The following is a 21035-nucleotide window of genomic DNA, read 5'->3' as shown; positions in this document are numbered from 1 at the left end:
TGGCTTGCATTTTCACTTTAAATTGCTCAGTAGCCAATTATAGCGCACACATAAAACAACAACCAATTAACTTTAGTTTCATAATTCAGAATTCAAATCACATTACAACACCTTATGTAAATATATTTTTAATAGATGTTACAGCATATTGATTCCAAAATTTGATATTCCACTTGTGTAGCTATTAATAGAAAAATGGAACCCATGCTTGTGCAAAAGGAATATGTATTCTCTAAAGAATGCCTCGTTATGTATGCCTTCCACCTTTTGAGGGACCAAAAGTGATTCAAGAAAAAACATATTTACTACTATTTCACAAATCCTTTTCAATCAATGAGGGCATAGAATTTCAAGCCAATGGTGCAGAGTGTCATCTTTGCTAGCCCTCTGCTGGAACTGTCTTTCAATTCCTGTTTGATCTTTGGTCATTTTCCTTTCAGTTTTGTCTTCAGCAGGTGGAATGCATGTTAAATTGCCTTTACATGTCGATTTCCCTGTAAAAAAAGATATCTGCTTTCTTTCGCAGCAGGGTTCGGGTCATTGTCCATCTGCATGGTGAAACGCCATTCGATGAGTCATAGCACAACACTTTGATGACTTCTTGATGGGTTTCTGCAATTATAAGAGCATTTGTAGTCTTTTAAGGATAGCAGAACAGCGTTCACTGACTCAATAATGGTACACTTCTGTATAAGAGACACATTCTTAATCTTAGATGAGGATGGATGTGCCTTTTGCCTCGACTTGTGGTCATTTGTCAAACATGTCCTGTCCCCTCCCATTTAATTCAGGACGCTGACTCTTTGAGTGGACAGCATGTGAACTCTGTGGATTTCTGCCTGTCCAGTTTGAAAGAAAGGAATAGCAACAGGGGATACCTCCAGTTGTATCGAGGGCCCAATAAAGCAAAATGTCAGGAGGATTTTGTGTAATGCAAGTTTTGTTCCTGCTGCCTGACTGACGCGAGAAGCCTATGTAAAATGACAATAGCGACGTGTTTCATGCAATGTGTCTAGACAGTTAAATCCCCAAGAGAGAATAGGTTGCCTTGAGGCAGGAAAGGAGCAAGGATCGGAGAGCATTTTGTGCTCTTGTCTCTCTCCTTGCTTGAACTTTTAATTTCACTGTAGATTCTACAGATAATAGACTGAAATGAAAGGCACTTCTCTTACAGCTCCGGTTCAATTCCAGCATATAACTCCTATTATAGTTAAAGAAGAGGGGGTGGGTGGGTAGGTGGATGATTCTTTTCCCTTTTGTATTCCAAGCCTATTTGCTGCAAGTGGCTACTGTTTCGAATCACTTGTGTGTGCATTGAGCAAGAGCGCTTGGATGTGTCAGTCATCATGCAACATATTCATTCAAATCCATTATTTTGTCCCAGCGTTTTTTTTTGTTTTTTTTTTACTTTAGTTTTGCTGAATAAATGATGAATGATGTGTCTGTCTTTATGATCATGTTGAAATCATAATCCTTGATTTCACGACCGTATCTTTTGCATATAGCGTCACACCAGTTCACGTTGTTCTTGGGTTGCCCACTTTTCATCGTGTTTGAGCTGTTGGAAGAAAACAGTGCATTGGCACTGAAAGAACTGAAGTTTCTTATTCTTGTGAATGTTTTACCGATAAAACCAGAGATGAATTTGAGCTGAGTCCGACACATCGGTAGCATCTCCCTAAACTCTCTGTGTGCATGTCATCATACATCAACTGCTTAAAGGAAACTGTTTTGTTTTTGAAATGATCCTCTTCTCTTCCACAGTGAAGTTCGATGACTGCATGGGGAACAGAGCGGTGGTTTTCGAAAGCAGCGATCCCAACTTTGGTGTGCGGACAGATGGCTCCATCTTTGCTCGGGGAGAGCGAGCTTCCTTGGATGAGCCAGTCCAGTTTAAACTAACAGCAAGTGGTCCACATTCTCATGTTTGGAAGACTGTGATCCAGCTGGCACCAATAGACCTCCCATCTCCTCAACAAAATGAGAACGAAGTAAGTTGTAATAACACAAGCGCATTTCAATTTTTAATTACCAAACAGTGATTCATCGTCATATTACATTCCTACTGTAGCAGTGATGACGGTAACCATCATAAATCAGGTCAAAACTCCTTGGGGTTGGAGGAAATCAGAGAGGAAGAAGTGTAGCACACGGTTAAACGTATCAGAATCATACTGCCACAAGGGGAGAGTGTGATTGCGCTCAGTCGTAAGCTGTTACTGAAAATGATCCTATGCCTTGGACTCCACAGGCCCGAGACATGTCCTCTTCTAAGCAACTGCTGACAGAGGACGGGCATCAACTGTAGCCAAGCTTCAGAGCTCCCAATTCTAGCTTAAGAGGCTGTTTAACTGCAATCTGTTTACTGCTTAAAATGTTGACTTTTAGTTTTTGCTGGAACAGTTGGGTACACACGTAGTTTTATCTTTGGCTAACATACATTTATGTGCTAAGAAGGTTTCACCGATTAAAGAAAATTGTATGACCTTTTTTTCATGTTTATATTTTTTAGGTTTTCAGGCTGTAGTTTATGAGAATTTTTGTCCAAAAATACACACACCTTGACATTGGAATTCTCATTATCCTACAACTTTAGTAGCCTTTCATTCTTGAGACAGTATTATTGTGAGATGACAAAATGCCCTCTACTATGTATCCAAATCATGTTTTGTGAGAAAACCAAGCAACAATATAGCAGGAAACAATGAAATGCTGTCATGCAAAATCAGGTGACATCAAAGCACAAAAATGACCTTTACTTATAAATCATTAAACTGTCAAAGAGTCCAAAACAACATTTGTCAACGTTTAAAAAGTTTCTTCCGCCATTCATATGTAACCACACAGACAATGTAGCTACTACTGAGGATGTTTGATGTTTACTTGTGATACTTAGTAGTTACATGACAAAAACTCAACCGTGGGAAAACAAATTGGGGGGAATCAAGGATGCTGGCTTGGTTAGTTGGGACTTTTCCAAGGACGTTTACTTCTTTTTGAATTAGGAATTAGCCCATTCGACTTCATCTAAAAAAGTACGATTTCTTGTTCTTGGCCCCAACGGGGAGAAATTAGGTCAACTTCCAAACAGACACAAAGGGAAGCATGTTGGGCCAATGGCCAATTAGTGGAAGTGAGCATTCCTACTGAGTTAACTAATGTCACTTTCTTGAGGAGAATCTTAAGTGAGTGGTTCGAGGATCAGACATGATTCACATTGGGTCCAGCACGTACTGTATGCAGAAAGAGCGGTAGCACAAATCAGAACACAGAGACAACAAAATCTCTATGTATGTTGCACTCTGCTGAATAATAACTTCCAGATGTCTGGGTAGCGGGGGCCTGGCTGATATCAAAGTGTGCAGAATTTTTTGGGAAGCAGTGGCGAGAAAGGGAAGAGCTGGGCCCCTTGCCAGCTGGCTAAAGCTGAAGGCACCACTGCTGCAGGGGATGCAACCATTCCACATTCAGCAGCTCTTGTTCTTTTTTAGCTGTTGAGCGTAAGTGTGTGTTCTGGATTCTTTTTTTTTTTCTTCTTCTTTTTTTTTGGGGGGGGGATAAAATATTCTTTAATCTTGGGTTGAATACCACCTACTTTTTTCTTTCTGTCTTTTGAGTTCTTTGTGTACGTTTTTAAGCAGTGGTAGGCTAAGCACCCGCTTGGCCTGTTGACACACACATTTGGATAACGAACATAAAAGTCCGCTTTTGTTGTTGTTACTTTTGGGTTGTTTCTTTTTTTTTTTTAACGGCTGGACTGAAAATGAAGATACCGACATCATCCAAAGCTTGCTAAGTGGCTTTGTTCATTGAATCTGACATTTGATTGGTTCAGATTTTTTTTTTTTTTTTTGAACATATATATATATATATATATATATATATAAACTACTGTAATTAGGATCAACCAATAACCCTGATTCCAAAGGCCCTGGGAAAATTACTGTACATTGATGTATTAACACATCAAAGCTGAGATCTGATAGGGCAATAATTAAGAAATATATATGAAATAATATATAAATTGATGGAAGCTACAGAAAACACTGAATGGAATGTAGGTGAAAGTTGGTAATAAATGTACAATATTTTGTGAAAGTTTTAAATGCAGGTCACTGCTTTTGATAATGCAGTAACTATGTCCTTTGATACACCTCCGCTGCATTACTGTAATGTACTGCATGTACAGCCTAATGTTATACAGTATTTTGTAAAGGCGGCGCACATTCAAATTTTTTGCCTCCCTTTCAGTGACTCGCTGTACACGTGAAATTGCATCCGTTCGTATTACTTTGTTAACTGTCTTTCTTTTCATGAACTGTATCTGATTTTTATTTTGTGCAGAACTGTATAGCTATCGCTGTTTTTAAAAATTCTCTAAATGCAGTGCTGAATTTATGATACTGTAGTAGAGAAGGCTTTGAAGGCCCTAAGCACACGTCATTGTTTTTAGGCCCTTAAAGGGGCAGGTTTGTAAGTATGCTGAAAGGGTGATCAATTCATTGAAAACCACCACTTGATTTGTAGATGTACGCATTCCAAACTCCATGATACTTCAGCATTCTGGAAGCAATCTGCACTTTTCATCAGTGGAGGCCATATAATATTTTCATTGCTTCACTTCTGTCACACTATAGTCAGTGTTAGGGTTGCATGTCAAGAAGTGAAGACCTTGGGAAATAACATTCACCCCTGTCAAGTCTTTTGGATCTCTGACGCTGCCATGAGAATAATTCTGATAGCTGACAGCAGTTTTGCTGGATGCCAGTACAGGCATCTGTTTCTTTGATCAGTGTCTGCTGTTGTTCTGTGTACTAAAAAGTGAGAGTGCATATGAGCAGCAAGGTATGATCAGTATTACACCCTGGCTGGCAAAAGACCTCTGAAACCTTTTGTAGCCCTTAACAAATTATTTTCTTTCTCCACCTTTTCTCATGTACCTGTTTGCTCATATAAAAAAAAGAAGACGAGGCGCATTACCTTTTTTGGGACTGAAGAAGAAATGGGAGCCCCATTCTTCACCTCTGCTTTTGACAATCCTTTTCTTCATTCCTTAATTTCCTGTCCCCCAAATTCATCTTTCTACATATTCTTGTACTGACAAGACCAGTGTGATGCGACCATGTCTCGCACTTCTCCCCAGCAAGCTTCGATCTCCCTGTAGAAAAATAATTCATTTGCACAGACCTGGCTTTTGTCTGTCAGATTGTAGTCTGCTGACAAAGCCCAAAAGCAAACAATTGTGTGCATATTTGACTTATCTTGTCAAGCAGTAGATCGGGTGCTTTAAATATCTACCTGTCTGTTTGTGTGGCCAGGATATTTTAATACTTTTGTGGTGTAGTGTGAGAATTTTGCATTTTGGACATGCTTAAAGTAGATCAGGTACTTGAGATATCTTCTTGCGTGCTTGTTTGGCCAGGACATTTTCATGGAAAAACTGTTTTGTGGTGTAGTGTGGGAATTCTACATTTCGGACATGACTGAAAGGAAACTAAACAGGATTAAAGAGTTGGGGTAATGATACATTGTTGTTTAAAGGGGACTTCTATTTTGGGGAAGCCAAGAATGTTTATCTCACAATAAAAAAAGTCTTAACCCCAGTGTAAAATTCTTTTTTTTGTTTGTTTTACTTGGAAGTTGACATAGTAGCCTGGGTTCTTTTTCCTTTTTGCATTCCACAGTTTTTGCCTTGAAATAATAATGTCATAATATTTTGGCCACTATGCTTTTCTCTTAAGTGCAAAAGTAAACCATTAGCTCATCAACAAGCTCTGCTGGAGCTTGAAAATAATCCGAATCATTTGAATCAGGTGTATTTGAGAGAGAAATCGGGAAAACGTGCAGGATACCCGCCCCCAAGGCCTGGAATCCACCCCTGCTCTAATAAGAAAAGCCTCTCCACAAAAATGGGTTTTGCAGGTGATGGATGTGGTTGGACCTGCACGGAACCATGCTTACCTTAGCACAGTCGAGACAATACTTACGCTAGCAGAGCTGCGCTAATTATTTTGAATGTTTTTGAGTAGCCGTGGGACGATATCACAATGTGGATTCTGTCTTTCCTTTTCAACGAGACTCTCGTTTCCCAAAAACTCCCAGACAGCCGACTTTGTATATTTGAACGGGGGAGAAAGTTCAATTGGTTCGCCTTCTTGACCCACACTTTAGCTCGATATACTGCCTTACGTCCTACCTCGAACAATACCAAAATCGCTGTCAAGCCGACAAACCTGGAAGTGAACGTGAGAACGTGATTGGCTCAGGCAGACAAAGAGTATAAGTCACATTGAGAGCAGGTTCCCGATGCTGGTTGAAATTGCCTTGTGTGAACCAAGTGTTTCATTACTTCCCTAAAAAAAAAAAAAAAAAAAAAAAAAAACGCTGCATCTGGAGGACGCCTGTTGATTTGAAAGTATGCATCCCATGGCAAAAATTATGCATCACAGACGCAGGTAAAATAGAGCACTGCTAGTTGATGAAAATAAGAGAAGGAACAAAACGGAAAAAAAACACAGGACACAAGTCCGACATGTGGTAATAAATGAAATAAAAACAAAAACTAGAATAGAATAGAGCTCGTCTCTCCAGCTAGTGCTAAACAGCAACACAGAAATCGGAAACGGCAACCATGAAACAGGAAACCTTTTTAAAATGTTTCTGCTATAATTGCCCCAAAATATCAGCTATTTTAAAAATTGGACAAACCTGTGACCACAGGGAACAATAACATGATCATAAGTGTGATCATAAATTTCTTAGACAAAAATATTGTTTACTCTCTGCCACAACTCAGTAAACCTCTGCTGTTTTTTTACACTTCATTGCACTCAGCCATACACATAGCTGCACGACAGGAATACTGTTATTGAAACAAGCTGTCAGGGAGAAAAACAATATCACTGCAAGAGATGGGCATGGGGGAGCATGTGAGCAAGGGATAGCTCAGGGGAGAGTGATTGAGATAGAGAGCACAAGTGATGCACTGCTTCAGCAATATGCCTGGATTCTTGACATGTTTGTGTTTCCTTCCCTGTATCCTTGAGATAGTTGATAAAATAGCCACACAACAGGTCTCTGATCGCCTGTATTAGTAATCTGATACAATCTTTGGATCATGATCTATAATGTAGCCCTTGAGTCTGTGTTGCATTATTCAGAACTCAAGCCAACAATCAATGTAACTTTACACAGAACATTAAAATAAACTAATATAAATACAAATAAAAATATTTATATAATACTTGGACATATTGTAATTAAATAGCTTACCCTGAAGTGTATCAATTAAAGCTGTAGCTTTTATTCGTTTAATATGCAAACTTACAAGTTTATTTAGAAATATATAGATAGATGAATGGATGGATGGATGGATGGATGGATGGATGGATGGATGGATGGATGGATAGATAGATAGATAGATAGATAGATAGATGGATGGATGGATGGATGGATGGATGGATGGATGGATGGATGGATGGATGGATGGATGGATGGATGGATGGATGGATGGATGGATGGATGGATGGATGGATAGATAGATAGATAGATAGATAGATAGATAGATAGATAGATAGATAGATAGATAGATAGATAGATAGATAGATAGATAGATAGATAGACAGATAGACAGATAGATAGATAGAGGGCTGCACAATTAATTGAATTTAAATTGTATTCACGCTATTGGCTGCCACGATTGATTAAGATGATCCTTCGCGATATTAACATTTAAAAAAACAGCTACCTATACATGTCAAATAAAGCACTGTGTCATCTTAGCACCAGGGGCCAAACACAAGGTTAAAACTTTATTAAGCTTAAGAAATAGCAAGCAAGCAAATCGGGCAGCAGCGCTGTGGCGAGAAGGGTGGCAAATGAAATGCATTACCAAATCGTCATTTTGTCAACTGCGCAGCGACTGGTAAATTCATAGGCTTCATTTTTCCCATTGGTTTGCACTCAAGTAAGTGAGCTATGTGAGCCATGTCCTGAGTGAATTTATCTCAATTATTATTGAGATATTTATTTATTATTTATCAATTTTAGTTTATTATTAATTTTTAAGTATCAAGCCTTGAAAGCTTGTTTATATACTGCTTGTTTAAAAAAAAAGCACAATAAATAGACATGTTTTAAAAACATGCTGAAATATCTGGATTAATAATATAAATATTGACCAAATTAATTGTGATTATAATTTGGACACAATTGTGCAGAAGATCATCAGAACATCAGTTTACTCAGCATCAACCAATCAAACCTTTTGTCATCTTAAAGGTCACAACCGAAAAAGGGAAGGTTGCTGAGAGGATAGAGAAGAAGGAAGCCTTCCAAGCACCGCTTCCTGTCATCATGTTCTCTGGAACCGGCCGTAACGTCTCCAAGGGTCTTCGACGGCAAAAGCGAGACTGGGTGATTCCACCAATAAATGTTGCCGAAAATTCTCGAGGACCGTTCCCTCAGATGCTCGTCAGTGTAAGTGTGATTTACTGTGAAATGATATTGAATGTGTCTTTAGACCCGTTTCTGATTAGAGTGTACAGTATGGTATATGCAGCAGTAATGATTTGCGAAAAACACGTTTGATTCCCACAGTCATTGAAATTGTTATGCTGTCCCTCGATGTATTCAAAGCCATAAAATGTTAAGTCTTTTAAACTGGCACTCAGGTGCTTGTGAGGTTTTACTTTACAAAGCAGATCCCAAACTAGTCTCAAACTGCCTGTGAAAAACTCCCTGTGTGCAATAAAACAAAAAATTATCTCATTTTCATTAAGCTTTTTTTTTCTTTTTAAACCAGGCCTTTTCTGATGGCTTCACCATTCCAACATGACAAAAAATGTCTCGCTCATATTCACCCATAAAAAGCCAGCAGAAATACATTTAGTAACAGCTCATGGTCATTTTCAAAAAAGAATTTATTTCAGTTAGAAGCCAGCACTGTCTATTTTGAGTGGGTACAGTAGCGGCTTTTAACAAATAGTGAAGCAATTCTAAGGCCCACCAGGGAAATAAGTAAAACTGGAAAGAAAGTGGATGCAAATATTATGTGTTGTATTACTTTAGGATTCTGAGATTCTGTCTGAGAGATTGCAACATTTGCCTCTCACACCATAATTTCCATTCTTCAAAAATACGTCCTTCTGAGAGACAAATGCTTCACTCACAACTCCCTCTTTATATTTTGGTGGAATCTTTTCTGAAATATTTAATCATCAATACTTTCCCAAAAGACAACATACCACAAAGAAAAACACTTGTTAAACTGCCCCAAAACTGTATGGCGTCTAATAACCCAAAGCGTGTCAGTAAATGGTATGAGAGTGGGTACAAATTGAACATAGATGCTAAGTCAAAATGAAGGGACATGGATAAGACTGAGAATGCATAGAAAAAAAAAAAATCAAAAGTAAATCTTTCAATCCAGCTCACCATGCTATAAAAAGGTCCATCAGGTACTAGTGGCCTGATGAGGGGAACATGATGCCTTTTGATGCTTCTGTCGGGTGTCAGTCTTTAATGATGACTGGAGGGCAGGCCAGTAAAGGCCTGAATAAGGATACAGCTCTGGGAAGGGGGTTGTATAGAGGATTTATACTATTTGATCTTCTTTGGTCCTCTGGTTGAGAATTGAGGCTGATATTTATCTGTCTTTTATTTTATTATAATTATTATTATTTATTTTTATTTTTTTACCTAGAAGACAAATCTATTTTATTTAATTTGCAAGTAACTATGAGATCCGTTCGTGCATCTTTTTGGGGCTCATTTCCTTCTCTGTCTACCTGGAACTCTGCCATCCTTCAGAGGTCGATGTGCCATGTGCTGCTTGCCCTAATGGCCCGTGAAGTCGCTCTCATCCCTGATGGGCCTTTCTGTCATCCAGTGCAGCATTGAGTGACATGCCAACAGCCGCCCTCCCACCATTTCTCTTCTTACCACCATCACTTGGGCAGGCATGGTGTCAGTAGCTCTCACCTACGTCTGTTCAGCGCTACCACTTTGATCAGGCAAGCAAGAAATGATTCTGGTGTCAAGACCCCACTGACTGGCCTATAGCTTCTCAGCCTGATGTCGCTCTGGGGCATTCTTGACTTGGCTTGTAGTTTTGAAAGTCTAGAAAAAAACTGGGACTGTGTCAGAAGTCAGTAAGCTCTCATTAGCTTTTTATACCGTTGGCCATCTTGAATTCTTGAATTATCAATGTCACATGAGGAATAGGATCTGGACCCAGAAGGACATGGAAGTGAAAAAGTAGAAAGTCTTTATAACAGAAAAAATTAAATATAACCACAACGAGACCTAAAAGACTATCCTTGGAAAAACTTCAATCAGAAATTAGACTTAGAAACTTCCCTTGGAAAGAAATTAGGAAGAAAACTTGACATGGCTGCTTGAGACCTTGATGGTCTGACGTGTCACTGAGAAGAAAGAGCTTCAATTCTGTCAGACATCAACCCTATATGACATTATAAAGCAATTTAAAGAACCATAGCAATTTTATGGTAACTGATACATCGAGAAAAAAAACAATGGCCATAGGAAATACAGGACCCGATGTGGATTTCTACAACTGCACGGCAACTGATTCTCATCACCATTTTCCCAATTACATCAATATGTTATAGTATAGGGCAGCATGGTGGGAGACGGGTTAGCATGACAGGTGTCAAACTCTGGTCCTCAAGGACCGGTGTCCTGCATGTTTTCCAGGTTTCTCTCCCCAAAACACCCGATTCACATGACTCAGAAAATTAGGAGCTTGAAAATTCATCATTTCAATCATTTGAATCAGGTGTGTTTGAGAACGAGGCATGGAAAACACGCAGGACACCGGCCCTCCAGGACTGGAGTTTGACATCCATGGAGCACGCCCGTCCCACAGCGCAGAGGTCGCGGATTCGCTTCTGACTTTGGCATTCCTTTGCGGAATTTGCATCTTCTCCCAGTGCCTTCGCAGTCTTTCTCCGGGTACGCCGGTTTACTCGAAGGTTCCCTCAAGTGTGTTTGTAAGTGTGTATGGTTGATCATCTTTGTATGGCCCGTGATTGGTTGCCAACCAGTTAAGGGTATACTCCATTACTGCCCGAAGACAGCTGAAATAAGCTCCAGCATGCCTGCAACCATCGTCAGAATAATGGGTGAATGTTTTTTGTCTTGGACTTTGTTTTTCACTTTCAAATTTTGAATTATGGAAATCAAGCTTTTTAAAAGATTGTTCCTGTTGATTTTTCATCATTGCAAACAATTTTGACAACTTTTCCACTGAAAGTGGTGCGGGATGTGGGGTGTCAATAGAAAAGCGATTCTGAGAGTGGTCAACAACACCCAGACAATCACTGGATGTTCTCTGCCGCCCTGGGTGACATTGCTCGCTCTCGCCCTCTAAGCAGAGCGAGGAACATTGTCAGAGACACGAACTCTTGTCCTTTCACAGCTCAAGCTTTTTCTTGAGCGGTATTAACACACTGAATAACAACAAAACAACATAAAATGGCAAAAGGCATCCTATTGTATTGTATTTTTTTCTATCCTAAAAAAAGCAGGCTTTTTTATTCTTTGAGTGTACTGCTACCAAACAGATGTCAGAAAAGGTAAAGCTTCTGAAACCTTCCGTTCATTCACCACTCCCCCAAACACACACTTTTTATCATGTGATTTATTTTTAGCATTTGCTGGTCATTGGTTAGCCTTTCAGAATGTGCAGACACGATCGGAATTTAATCAGTGTGCTAAGCAAACCATGTGACCCAATTTTATTTGTCCTATACTTTCTCATTTTCTTCCAATCTTTTGTTAATTGTTCACACGATGAATAATGTTTTTCCTTACAATTCCACCCTCTCTTCTTTTCTACTCTCAATACTGAAATTGTTGTTTCTACGCTCCTTACAAATTGCCTTTAAGTGTATAGGAGCAGGTATTTATTTTCAGAATAGATATCAGCTTCTATTTCAGGTGAACTTGGAATTCAACACAAACACAAAACTTATGGGATATTAACTCTCATAGTTGAACTCTTGAATTAAGCAACAATTACCACTAATTTTTGGATTATTTTTATCCTTTCGATGCATCTTTGGTCACTTCCAGGGGGCATTGCGACCATAGGAAAATTCAGGAAAATGCATGGCATCTCGAAGCCGGTGCGGCTGGGTTCGGTCTACAATGGCCTTTTACTATGATTACTACGATTACTTTCCAAGCAGTGTTTTCAACAAGCAGCAAGTTATTATACACTTTTGAGTTTAACCACCAAACACAAAGGAAAACATTGGGATAAAACAAGAAATGACTTCATCCCGTAGCTTTCCCTTTATCGCAGAGGGCCGGCTGCGTGATTTGTGTTGATGCCTGTTAATCCTGCGTGGTTGGATTGCTGTCCTACATTCTACTTGACTAGTAAGAGTTGTGTATTCATCTTCTTTATGTTCACGGAAGCCCAGGGTAACATATGAAGTGTTGACATACTGTATTTGCCCAAGCTTTTTAGGTTACGCGCTATAATGCGCTGAAACCAGTGGCCAATTGTATTTTTTATTTGCTAACTCTTTCCCTCGCTCGGCGCATTTTTCTAAACTACAGTCTCTCTGTGATGCCGTAGTGTGCGTGCTGCATTCATGTAACTCCAGTAAACGGCATGTCTAGATACTCCAACCCGCATCGTTAAAATGAACCAAATATTTCATTTGGAGTTGACGTGTTAGGAATTTAATCAAATATGTTAAAGAAGTCTTCGATGCAAATTCTGATCAACATTATTACACGTGTATCGGATCTGCTGTGGACTGCAATGCATCGGGAAATGTTTATTGTGCTTGTGGCAGCACCTGTGCTCCAGTTTCCATATCTCTCTCCTTGGAGTGCACTGAGAAAATCATTTTTCAGAGCAGAAATGAGAGAACTTTCTCCTCCCTAAGGTGTCCTCTGCTAGTGCTTACCAGTGATTAATGTCTGCTGTGCTTCACTGGCAGAGACAACGACAACAAAAACACCTGAAAGACAGACAGTTAACATCTAAGAAAGAGGAGCCCGCATACAAAGCAAGTAAAGGGAGTTGATCAGATCGTATTGGGTGATTTGAATAGGACAAAGGTGGCATTAAGAGCTGAATAAGCATTAATAAGTTTGGTTCTTAACAAGCAGACCATTTTAAAATGGTTGTGATTGATGGCCAAAATTCATAAATCAATGTTCTAAATTGTAATTTTATCCTTTGATTGTCGATCAATTTATTTAGCCACTTATGAGGTCACTAAATTATGTAATATAGAGCTGTATTATATTTGGTTCTTACTGCATCCTTTATATAAAGCAATTGAAGAACTGGTGCCGACGAGTATTTGGCCAAGACTTTCAGACCCATTCTATGGCAAAAATTAAAAAATGAAAAAAAAAATGCACTTAATACCTGTAATCATACAATGAATGTGGAGGGAATAGTGTATAATATTTAATGTTTTTAATTCAAATTCATTCGGTGAACTGGGGCACAACAAGTTCGCGGTAAATGAAATATGCAATTAACTCTCCTCAGGATCTATTTTTAACAAAGTCACTTCGGTTTTGTGCCAATGTAATAAGATTGATATGCCGTGCCCCTGCAACTTGAGCTGGCATGCAGCTGTTCTGATTTTGGTTTGGTTTGGGAAAAAATAAAATAAAATACAGGACATCGCAACTTGCGTGCAATCGGGACAAAATAATGGAGCTGGGGAAATCTGTTGATACACTGTACACAAGGGTCAAAATCGTGACTGCTCCGGTTAAAATGGAACTTCTGCTCAGCCAACCCCAGATAGCATAGACTTTAGAGTATTGTATACCTGGTATTGAAATAGATAGAAAACCAAGAATTTGAGAAATAATATGAGGCTCAAAGGTTGTCCTATGATGAGGTAAAAGGGGCACCACAGTGTTCAATAAAACTTTCACAGAAAATGGTTCTAAATTTGAATTTAGCGAGGTTTCATGTTCTAACTTTAATCTGAGGATTCCTAATTCCTCTCACAACCAAAACATGCATCTGGGGTTAATCGAAGTCTTGGATCGCAGGCTTTACTAGTTCAATCAGAATATTTATGTTTTTTTTTTTTTTTATCATTTGAGTATGTTTTCCCAGTCCCTGAAGAAAACACTATGTATATGCCAGTAGAGATGAAAAACCAAACACCAAGAAGACGGAAAGTATGCCAGGGTGATTGCAGGGCTCTCGACGGAATTAGAACCTTGTTATTGTTTATGTTGAGTCATCAATTCTGATAGAGAAATGCTTTTCCGGTCCCCACCTTGGGTCTATTGAACCCACTTGGCCTCTTATCTGACCCCAGGCCAGCACTGTCAATGTAACGGCAGCCTTCATCTTTAATGTAAATGTCCCCTTCCTGCAGAGACAAACACTCATGCACACATAAAGCCACGGGCAAACAGAGAATAGGCATGCACAGGCTGCAAGTGTAATTACTCGTACTAGTCGAGCCGCAAACAAAGGATCAAGTCTCGCATTGTTGCCTTTGTATAGGTGCTTATTTGGGGGTTTTTGTTTTCATCGCAGTCCTACCGCATCCCTGAACAAAGAGAATATAAGACAGCAAAACTGTGTACTTTTTACTTCCATTGATCCCTTGGGAGAAACCACAGGATGGTGAAAGGAGTTAAAGATCACAGGACAAGAAAAAGCTAGTTCACTCTGAGTATTGTGAACTGAGCTTCACAAAACTTCAAATAAAAAATTTCAAAGAAAAGGTTGCTGTATTTTCCCATGTAAGTTGCGCCAATCACTGACTATATTTTATGTCATGAAATCCCACACGATACCATTCCTGCGCATCTAATAAATGTAACAAATCGATCCGTGGCAAGCTCAATAAAGAATCGTATTAGTTATGAGTAATTTATTGAGACAAATGAATTTTGCGTGCAGGGGAGGGGTGACACTACCTAAGCTGACAGCGTGCCCCAGGACGCCTAAAAATACCACACGGTAGTGGCCAACTTTTGCAAGACCATGTGTTTCATTATGCTCCACATTGATTTGGTTAGCGCAAACAGTTTGTGGCTCCCCAGAATTGTCAACAAGAAGGTAAACACAAACACATGCCTTTGACTGTCCCTCATTACCCACTTTTTGTTGTTGTTTTTTCCTCCCCCTCTGCACCATCCCCATGTAGCATGCGGAGTAATGAGTAATGAAAAAGGATATTATTTTTTTTCAGACAAACCGATCATGAGAACTGTATTCAAAAGAACAAATTGTTAATTATTAAAACAGAAGACAAACAAAATCCATGAAGGGACCAAAAGAGCAGCTACCTTCGTAGACAGTTTGCATCTTAGTTAAATAGGAGCTTTAGTGAGAGTTGCTAATTAGCAGCATTGCAAGGTGTGCTTTAGGACTTTAGTTTGTTTACCAGATAATGTAGTGTCTGTGCAAATTTGACAATGTGCCACTGTATTCAGGGAATCAATCTACTTTTTTGGTAGCCATATTCTAACAATTCCGTTTTTAAAACTGTATGCATATGCCCTGTAGGTCCTTCTGTAGGCAGGCTTCCTTCCAATGTGAAATCTTTCCAATAAAATTTGCTCTGCAGGGATATACAGTAAGTCTTGTGAAATGTGTGAGAAGAGAGATTTTGGTCCACTCGGTGTAGATTTCAAACAGTCATGTCAGCATTTTATTTGTTTTGCTCAATACCACATGTTCGCTGGTTTAAGCTTTTTGTTTAATTTTGTCTCCTGGAGTATTCACTTTCTATATTTCCGTTCCAAACCCCTGATGTTAGTTTTGCTCCAGCTCAAACAACCACCGTTTGGCTAAATATACAGTGTGATATTGATATGCTGATGGATTTAAACGGCGTTGGATCCAGGGATTGCATGTCTTCTCACCATGTTGTTCCAGACTGAAATATCTCCACATCTATCATCAGCCTGATGATTTAAACAGGCCCCGCTTTCATGGTTCCCAGGGAATTCATTCTTCAGAGAAAAATGATGAGTTAAGGATTTGCTCTTTGTCCATATTTGGTCTAATGGTATGCGTTTGAAAATCAATCCGAATCCCACAAAGGCTTTTTTTTCCCCTTGTCATGAAAATGGAGACCCTCCCAAATGCAATTTTGTAAAACCAGCGGCTATCGCGCGGTAAAGACAGTACACTTTCAAGAAGGTCGGTTTAAAATATATTAATTTACATTGCTTTTAAATAATTGCAATTAATGGTTGTCATGATTGAAACTATTTGTGTGTGAATTAAACAAAAATCCAAAGCAGTAATTAAATCTTGTCCTTGTGATCTTTAGCCTGTCCTAAAGTCATATGATTTTTACCCTTTACAGTATTTTGTCCTTTCTACAGTACACAAACTTCCTATTTATCCAGGCTTGGAACTAGCAGTGATGGGGTGTTACCATCCTGACCAGATGCAGAACATGCATGTGCTAAGGCAGCAGCTTGTATCACTACACCAAGAGTGAAATAGAACTCATATAATAGAACCACGTAATACTGTACTGTCAGTAACAAAAATGACACATTTTCAATGATCATAATTGTCCTGCTGAAGCTATGCTACATCATATGAGCAAAATATATGCACATAATCACTCAATCACTTCCAATCAATCAATCAATCAATCAATCAATCAATCAATCAAGATATCTCATTTTATATATATATATATATATATATATATATATATATATATATATATATATATATATATATATATATATATATATATATATATATATATATATATATATATAAAAGCCTTTTTGTGTCACGTCAAGAGCATTAGGACATTGGTGCAGAAAGATGATAGTGCTTTACATTGTTATACTGGCTAATGGAGTCTTTGTGACAGAAGAACATCATCTTTTCTGTAGAGTTTGATGTGTCTACTCATGAATGAATCATCTGACCATGAAGGCAATTTGACCAACTTTAAAAAGATATGTCACTATTAGAGGAGGGGAGCACCTGAGGACTCATTAATAACATACAAAAAGAAAATCTTTTTGATATGTATAGTCTGAGGACATACAAACAATGAATTTAACACTGGTTTGATTTTTGATATGTCACATAGTGTTCCTTCATTTTTTTGCGGTTAATGGGCTTTTTTTTTTTTTTACTACACACTACACACAATACCTCTGAGCAGGGTGAGAGCCGCTTATTCTCCTCACAGCCCCATGCACTATCTACCCCTTCCCCACAATGCAACTTTTCTTAATGGGACAGCCTCAATATGTGTTGTCATTCCCGAGTGCATCCGCCCATACACCCCCCTATGCACGTCTAAGAACAGGTCTCTCACTCACAGCCTCGATAACGGAGTCCCTTTTATAATGCCTTGAATCTGTCAAAATAGATCATTCATTTTTAAGCTACAGTACCTTCATTTGGAGCTGATCAAGACCGCATATCAACATACTGTTAGGATGTCTCAGACTCCATGTTAGGACTGAGTGTGGGAGTGTTATTGCAGTACATCTGATAGGCATTGTTATAAAGTTACAAACACACGCATAAATGGCTGGGAAACGCGGGATTTCAGTCAAACTAAAAAGATGGAGAGCCTTTGTGTTGGATTTGGACTACGTCAGAGGTGCCTGGCAAATCCGCCATATAGCTTTTTAAGATGGATTCAAATCTTTACTTGAGTAGAGTTTGCATGTGCTTCTCTTTCTTGTATTCTACTTCTGTTTCCTTGTACATTCCAAATACTGTATACAGTATGTATGTTTAATTACTTTAAAGAATACAAATTTCCCTTAAATATTTTTTCTTCCAATAGATTTCCCACATGATAGTCTAAACGATCTTTGATCCTAATGAGAACAACTAATACAAAAGGGGCGAGGGATGAACATCTGAAATATGACAGTATGTTTTTTGTTCAAAAAAGTTTCTGTTTCAGTGTCTGATTTGTTCAAATCTTCCATGATTTGCTGGGATGGATATACAAAATATATCATGTGAAGAACGTTTGGATTTTTGGGGAGGAAAAAGAGGAGGGGTCATTTCAATTCTGTAAGTTAAATACAATAATGTGCTGTGTGGTTTCCATATATGGTGATGGATACGGGCAACTTTAAATCCCGTGGTCGTCCTGTTTAATTCTATTCCTCCACAACATGTTGATCTGGACCTAAGTATGGCAAAATCCATGTAATGGTTTGCACAGCTGTAATGGTTTGCACAGGCAAAAAAGCAAAGCAAGCTTCGGCATTATATTCAGCCGTGTTTATTGGTATGCTTCTGAAGGTTTTTCCTGCAAGGCCATTCGTTATCCTGAATGAATCAATTCCAAATACAATGGGTTCTGAAAAACAATTGGTAACTAAAGCCGGCCTCGAGGGCTTAGCGGACGAGGGCCAAATGCTTTACAATCTCAAAAGAAATACTGTCATTAGTGTCAATATTTAAGCTTTAATCAACTTCAACAATTAACAGAGTTCTGGATGTCAGCAGTGTTTTAATATATGATTATTTAGAAATTGCCGCAGTGAAGTAGCTGTAAACATTCACATGGGGCATATTTAGCTTCATTTGATTTCAAAGTGAGAACATGTTTTTTTCAGCTATGGCCTTGTTGCATAAAACTAGGCCTTGAGCTTCAACCACAAGTCAAAATAAACAACAAAAAAGACCTACATCAGCCGCCCTCCCATTCATGTGCACTCAGATGGCGCGCAAACATGCATATTTTGCCTAAAGTCCCTCCGAAAACACACTCTCCTCTGATATGACATCAGGCACCAGAAGGCTGGCTCCCTCCCGGGTTGAGTTGGTGTGAAATTAAATAGTAAATCATCTCTCGGCAATAGACATAGGAGTTATGTGTGAGTCAAGGGCAACAGTTCTGGACTGTTTAATGGGAGATGAAAAGGACTTTATGAGGGAGATAAATAATAGCTTAACAAACAGCCTCTGTGTGGTTCCCCTCTGAGATTGGCCTTGGTGACCTCAAGGTTCAGCAAAATGAAGGCAAGCCAAGAATCTATATTCCTCAGAAGACATAAAAAAAGATATGGAAAGATATTCAGCAATTGGCCTGCTCGGAGGTAAGGTACCAGTAAGGGTGGTATCGCAATGATTAAATGTCAAAACAAAAGTGTTTAACTGCCAACTTGGAACATTTTGTTGTGAAGTATACCTTCATCCATCCATCTAGACATTCATTTTCTAGAGCCGTTTATCCTCATAGGGGTCACAGGCTTGCTGGTGCCTATCCCAGCTGGCTTCGGGCAGTAGGCGGGACACACCCTGAACTGGTTGCCAGCCAATTGCAGACTGTTCATTAATCTAAAGCCATAAGGGTGTGCAAAGTGGGGGAGTGAGGAGATCTGTTTTATATTTCAGTATATTCTCAGTTGGAAGTCCGTGTCTCATTTATTAATAAGTAGCTTTGACTACTACTATTATATGCACTCAAATGCAATGAGAGCGAACGCACGGAGGCATGGAGCGAACGTGCGGCAAACTCATTTGAACTTACTCACAAGGTCAAGTGACCCAAAAGATTAGCTAGAAAGAGTGTCCATAAAAAATACATTAACATTCTGGCTCGGTAGTTGATCGATGTTAAGTTGTGGTTCTGACGAGCTACAAAGTGAGTAACAGCATTAAGTCAGACACAATACGGGCCCCAGGCCTCCTGAAATTTTAAAAGCTAGGTCATGATATTTTTTTCCCTTTCCACATTTACATATAGTATGTATAGATATTTCATTTGGTAGATTGGCGATTTCATTTCTTAGAAAATATGAGTTTTACGGTTCAGATATTTCTAACCAGGAAGTGAAGTTTGTTTTTTACTGAAGCTGCATCTCTCTCCATGTGGCCGCCTTGCCCCTTTCATGACATCGTTCAATGCCATCAACCATCCGTCCATCATCCTGACCGGTTGTCCTAACTCCAGTCCTCGAGGGATGGTATCCTGCATGTTTTCCGGTTTTCGCTCCCGAACAAACCTGGTTCAAATGATTAGTTTACTAGCAATCTGAAATTGAGATGGAAACGGAAACAACAGGAAGATGCAACCCAGCCAAATCTTCCTGCGCAGATGGAAATTAAAAGGTTACAAATGGAAAGGAGTGATGTCCATACACAGAAGGCCCAGAAAAATCTAACCTTCCTAAAACTGAAATATTATGAAATGATGAGGCTTGTCAATTAAGAAAACACAAAGCGAATATAATCTATAAAATTAGACATCCTAAAGCTAATATATCGGACCTCTGGAAAATTCGGGAAAGTTTTGAATTTTTTAATAGGAACTTGTATTCTCAGCCTGTGGTTGCCGAGGCAAATAACAGAGACTTTTCTAGGCTCCCCGAACTTGCTTGTGATCAAGAAATGAGGACTTAACAAAGCAAATCACGGTGGAGGAAATTGATGCAGCTATTTCCAGGCTGAAACCGGGAAAGGCGGTGTGGGCCCTGATGGGTAGGCTTGCCACTGAAGCGGGACCCCTATCTTGCCAGTTTGAATGGAATAGTGTAAATGGTTGAAGCCAGACATTCACTTTAAACTCTTCACTGGGTGACTCAAATTTACTGGTGACTATCATTGTTGCCATTATGTTTATGTCGGTTTGTTTTAATATATTATTTTTTATTATTTAGTTTTTATTTGATCTTTAAGGCAATCAATCATTTTAGTGAGCTATTTGTGTAGGAGCAGACGAAAGCACGCAACAACACACAATACATTAGTAGTGAGAATAGAGTTAGCACGCTTGCACTGGCTCTTTCATTACTATTAGGTGACAAGCAGGTGTAACTTATGTCTATATACAAGCCAGCGTGCAATCAACAAGATGCTGTTATGACTGTTTGGTCAGACTAGTACCTTTGGCGGCTCTATGCTCCTTGTGATTTTGGGTGGTGTAAGTGTTTGTGTAAACAAGAAAAAGCATAGGTGAAGCATGTGCCATAATAATGTGGTCCCATTTTTGTCTTTTACGATAGCGGGTTGCAGTCTAAGATAGCTCTTGCAAGTTTATTGCTTTCTGTCATTG

At 39.0% G+C, this 21035-nt stretch overlaps 1 protein-coding gene and 1 long non-coding RNA gene across 4 annotated transcripts in view; one reads left to right on the top strand and one right to left on the bottom strand.

Annotated features, from left to right (window-relative positions):
- Positions 1-21035, top strand: part of LOC148427745 (cadherin-4-like) — a 193114-nt gene that overhangs the window by 122676 nt on the left and 49403 nt on the right. For both annotated transcript variants that reach the window (XM_088407251.1, XM_088407262.1), the window contains exons 4-5: positions 1765-1991; positions 8281-8478. In XM_088407251.1, the coding sequence (XP_088263377.1) occupies positions 1765-1991; positions 8281-8478 (425 nt within the window). The remainder of the gene's footprint in view (positions 1-1764; positions 1992-8280; positions 8479-21035) is intronic.
- On the bottom strand, positions 186-6211 carry LOC148427746 (uncharacterized). 2 transcript variants are annotated; one of them, XR_015864391.1, is made up of 3 exons: positions 5962-6211; positions 5023-5158; positions 186-612 (listed from the first exon to the last, which is right to left on the bottom strand). It is a non-coding gene; the product is annotated as an uncharacterized LOC148427746 (long non-coding RNA). The 2 variants fall into 2 exon arrangements; XR_015864390.1 differs by having other exon boundaries at positions 5988-6211.

This window comes from Hippichthys cyanospilos, chromosome 2 (genome assembly GCF_059441005.1).
Source record: "Hippichthys cyanospilos isolate Australia breed blue-spotted pipefish chromosome 2, RoL_Hcya_1.0, whole genome shotgun sequence".
Classification (NCBI taxonomy): domain Eukaryota; kingdom Metazoa; phylum Chordata; class Actinopteri; order Syngnathiformes; family Syngnathidae; genus Hippichthys; species Hippichthys cyanospilos.
This window is presented reverse-complemented; position numbering and strand designations above follow the sequence as displayed.